General features: G+C 45.6%; 1 protein-coding gene across 1 annotated transcript; it reads right to left on the reverse strand.

Moving 5' to 3' along the window:
- Positions 1-1388: 1388 nt before the first annotated feature.
- On the reverse strand, positions 1389-2062 carry LOC121404943. The gene is made up of 2 exons (XM_041595360.1): positions 1865-2062; positions 1389-1766 (listed from the first exon to the last, which is right to left on the reverse strand). Exons 1-2 carry the CDS (start codon positions 2060-2062, stop codon positions 1389-1391), a joined length of 576 nt encoding a protein of 191 aa, XP_041451294.1.
- Between the last annotated feature and the right edge of the window lie 1068 nt (positions 2063-3130).

The raw sequence follows: 3130 nt of genomic DNA on the forward strand, positions 1-3130 counted from the left end.
AGACAAATTTGACTCTACATCTGAAAACTCTAAATTAAAAGAATAACATAACTCAAAATAAAATTAAGAATGTATTATGTTTAGGAGATATTTAAATTTAAATTTAGAATTAAAAATGTGTATAAAATTAAGCAAGAAACATAACATAAGCATATTAGCTATAGGAACTATTCAATCTATTCCAATTTAATTTAATAACACTAGTCAACACGATTTTTCCTCAAGGAACAAAACGAACATTTTCTAAAAGATTTGGGGCTTAGAAATGGTTTGATGATATTTTTATTTTTTTTCTATGGCAGAACTTTTTTTTTAAGAATTTTTGAAAACTGGTATTTTTTTTTAACCTTTTTTCAGAGGTAGCGCTTGTTTTTTTCACATAGCTCTAGTATCTTACGTCTGGTTGTAAAGAACTTTGCTATTTTGAAAAGATAATTAAAACAGCTAGAAGTTAAGCCCAAACACTTTGTGATTTCAGCTTACCGTCTGGGAAATATTGTTACGAACCTGTTTTGGTGGTGGGGCAAGACCGGCTAGCCAGTCATCTCAGGGATAGGTGTTTTCCAGGCCCCCAGGTCGCACAACAAACCAGCTGTTCGGGCATCTCGAACAAATATGATAACAAAACGACGATTCAAAACAAACCAACGGACTTTACTCTAAACCTCACGGATAATCATCTCTCCGACGCAGAACAACTACAAATCTCCTCTTTTCCCCAAGTGCAGCGGCCGATCTCCATTTCGCCGCTGTGGTCCCCTGGATTCGCGTTACCTGGATTCGCGGCCGGGTGGATGGAGTTTTTGCCCATATGCGGGAGGCCAACAGGTTCAAGTAATCCTTTTTTTATTTATATTCAAAAAAATAAGTCCTCTAAATTGCCCGCCGGTCTGTTTCTCTTCTAGCTTTGTTTCCCGATTTTTTTCCCACGGTCTGACACTGTCGATGTTTAATTTTCAACTCCCTGCATTGTCAGCGTAGCTGCCCTATGCAGTCTCCTCGCTGCTGATCACATCTCTTCTATTGCCCTTCAACCAAGTTCAAGGGCATGGCATGGCATTCTTGATGGTGTGCAATATTATTCGAGCCTCTCTTAAATTATCCCCTCTCTCTCTCACCGGCACCGTTGCTCGCCTTGCCCCTTCAATTATCGCCCTGCCAACCTAAAAAAAAAATACTGGCAAATCCGGTATTTTGCCTATCGATCTCCTTCGAATGCAACACCTCGCGAAAATTCAGGCGTACCTGGACGGAAGAATTATTCGCAAACACTCGAAGGAAATTGAAATCTAACGGCTTTACCCTAAGATCTTGCAGCGCCCAACGTAGGCTCACACCCACTCGGTTTGTACATGAGTGTCCTATTCTTCTTCCCTTCTCTTAAAGCACTACAATTTCAGGTCTTTGGCGTGAAAAATCCCCACCGGATTCCCCGCCAGGTCTTCAAGTTCATAGGCATTATTTCCAACCGGGCGTACGACTCGGCACTTCAGGAACTTCCGGGCGAACTTAGCGTTGTAGCTCTTCCCAAAGTCACTGAGGGTGAAGTTGCGCCTGTATACTTCTTGCCCAGGTTTGGCGAAGAATATTCGGGCCCGTTTGTTGTAGCGCTGGCTGCTGCGCTCATACGCTTGGTGAAGGTTGGCCTTAATACGTTCCCGGATGATGTGGCATTTATTCGCAGGGTCCAATGCGTGCACCTCATGCTCCGTCAGCGACTGCAGCTTCCTCGCCAACTTATAGCAGTTCCCATCAAGGAACATTTGCTGTCCAAAAACTGCAAAAAACGGCGTCACGCCGTATCCCAGTCTCGATGATCCTTCTCTAAATACGTCCTGATTGCAGCTAATATTGTCCGGTTCACCCTCTCGGCGGCATTGCTCTGTGGTGAGTAGACTGCTGTGCGCAGATGTCGGACGCCAAAGGTGCTGATCATGTCCTGGAAGATCTTCGACAGGAACTGTTTTCCGTTGTCGGAGTGGATCAACTCGGGCACCCCAAACTTGTAGAACACTTCCTGTACTAGGAATTGAACTACGTTCACCGCGGTCGCCTCTCTCATCGTTTTCAGGAAGGTGAATTTAGAGAAGTGGTCAACGACGACAAAAATCCAGGCTTGTCCCCTTTTCGACCGGGGATACTTTCCCAGAAAATCGATGTATAATTTCTGGAACGGCCTCTCCGTTACGACTTCCTGACCGATCCCTACCTGGCTTCGATAATTGGGTGCTTTGGACTCCTTACATGCATCGCAATTCCGGACATACTCCCGCACTTGTGTCGTCATCGCTGGCCAGTAGAATTGCCTTCTAAGCCGATGCCGATGCCTTCTTAAGTCCGCCGTGTCCAGCTGTGTGGTCTTCGTGGGCCTTGGAGATGAGAGTTTCCGTCAGTGACGCGGGAATCCATAATTTCCAAATGGACCCTTCCACTTGGTCGTCCATTTGCGTGAAGGCCATTCGCTTGAATATCAAATCCCCTTCCACTCGTAAGTCGGGCAACATGTCTTGATTCTTGCCGATTTCTCCTTTCAGCTCCTGATATTCTGAAGACTCAAACTCTGTCGTCTGGAACCCGAGAATCTCCATTGGATCTATCACCACTTCGTCGATGCAGCGTGAGAGTGTATCCGCCACGACGTTATCGACTCCTTTCCGGTGTTCGATCCCAAAGCCGTTTCATCCTCCGTGGACAGGGAAAACTTTCCACGCGGATGCTTCTTCAGCGCGTCTGTCAGCGGCACTGCAATGGAAGCGTAATCCTTGATGAAGCGCCTGTACCATCCTGCGGTTCCTAGGAAGCTTCTTAGTTCCTTCACTGAACTCGTATTGGGAATCCTTTGAATGGCCAAAACTCTCTCAGGATCCATCTGCAACGTGCCACCTCCGATGATAAATCCCAGGTATTTCAGTGACCTAAAGCAAAATTTTTATTTTTGTAAGCCTATTGTTAAATTTGCTTTTCGCAGGCACTGGGCCACCAACCGAAGGTACCGGAGATGTGTCTGGAAATCGGGAGCTATCACCAAGAGATCATCCAGATAGACGAAAACGTTTTTTAGACGAACGGTGAACGCTGTACACTTCCTGCTTTCTGGATCCAGCTTGATTTGCCAGAACGCAAATTTGAG

Source organism: Drosophila obscura, unplaced genomic scaffold, assembly GCF_018151105.1.
Source record: "Drosophila obscura isolate BZ-5 IFL unplaced genomic scaffold, ASM1815110v1 contig_58, whole genome shotgun sequence".
NCBI classification, from domain to species: Eukaryota; Metazoa; Arthropoda; class Insecta; order Diptera; family Drosophilidae; genus Drosophila; species Drosophila obscura.

Coding starts and splice junctions, on each gene's coding strand:
- LOC121404943 (XM_041595360.1), bottom strand. CDS start 2,062: ATGAGAGAGGCGACCGCGGTGAACGTAGTTCAATTCCTAGTACAGGAA. Junction 1,767..1,864: donor AGAGCAATGCCGCCGAGAGG/GTGAACCGGACA, acceptor GTTTTTGGACAG/CAAATGTTCCTTGATGGGAA.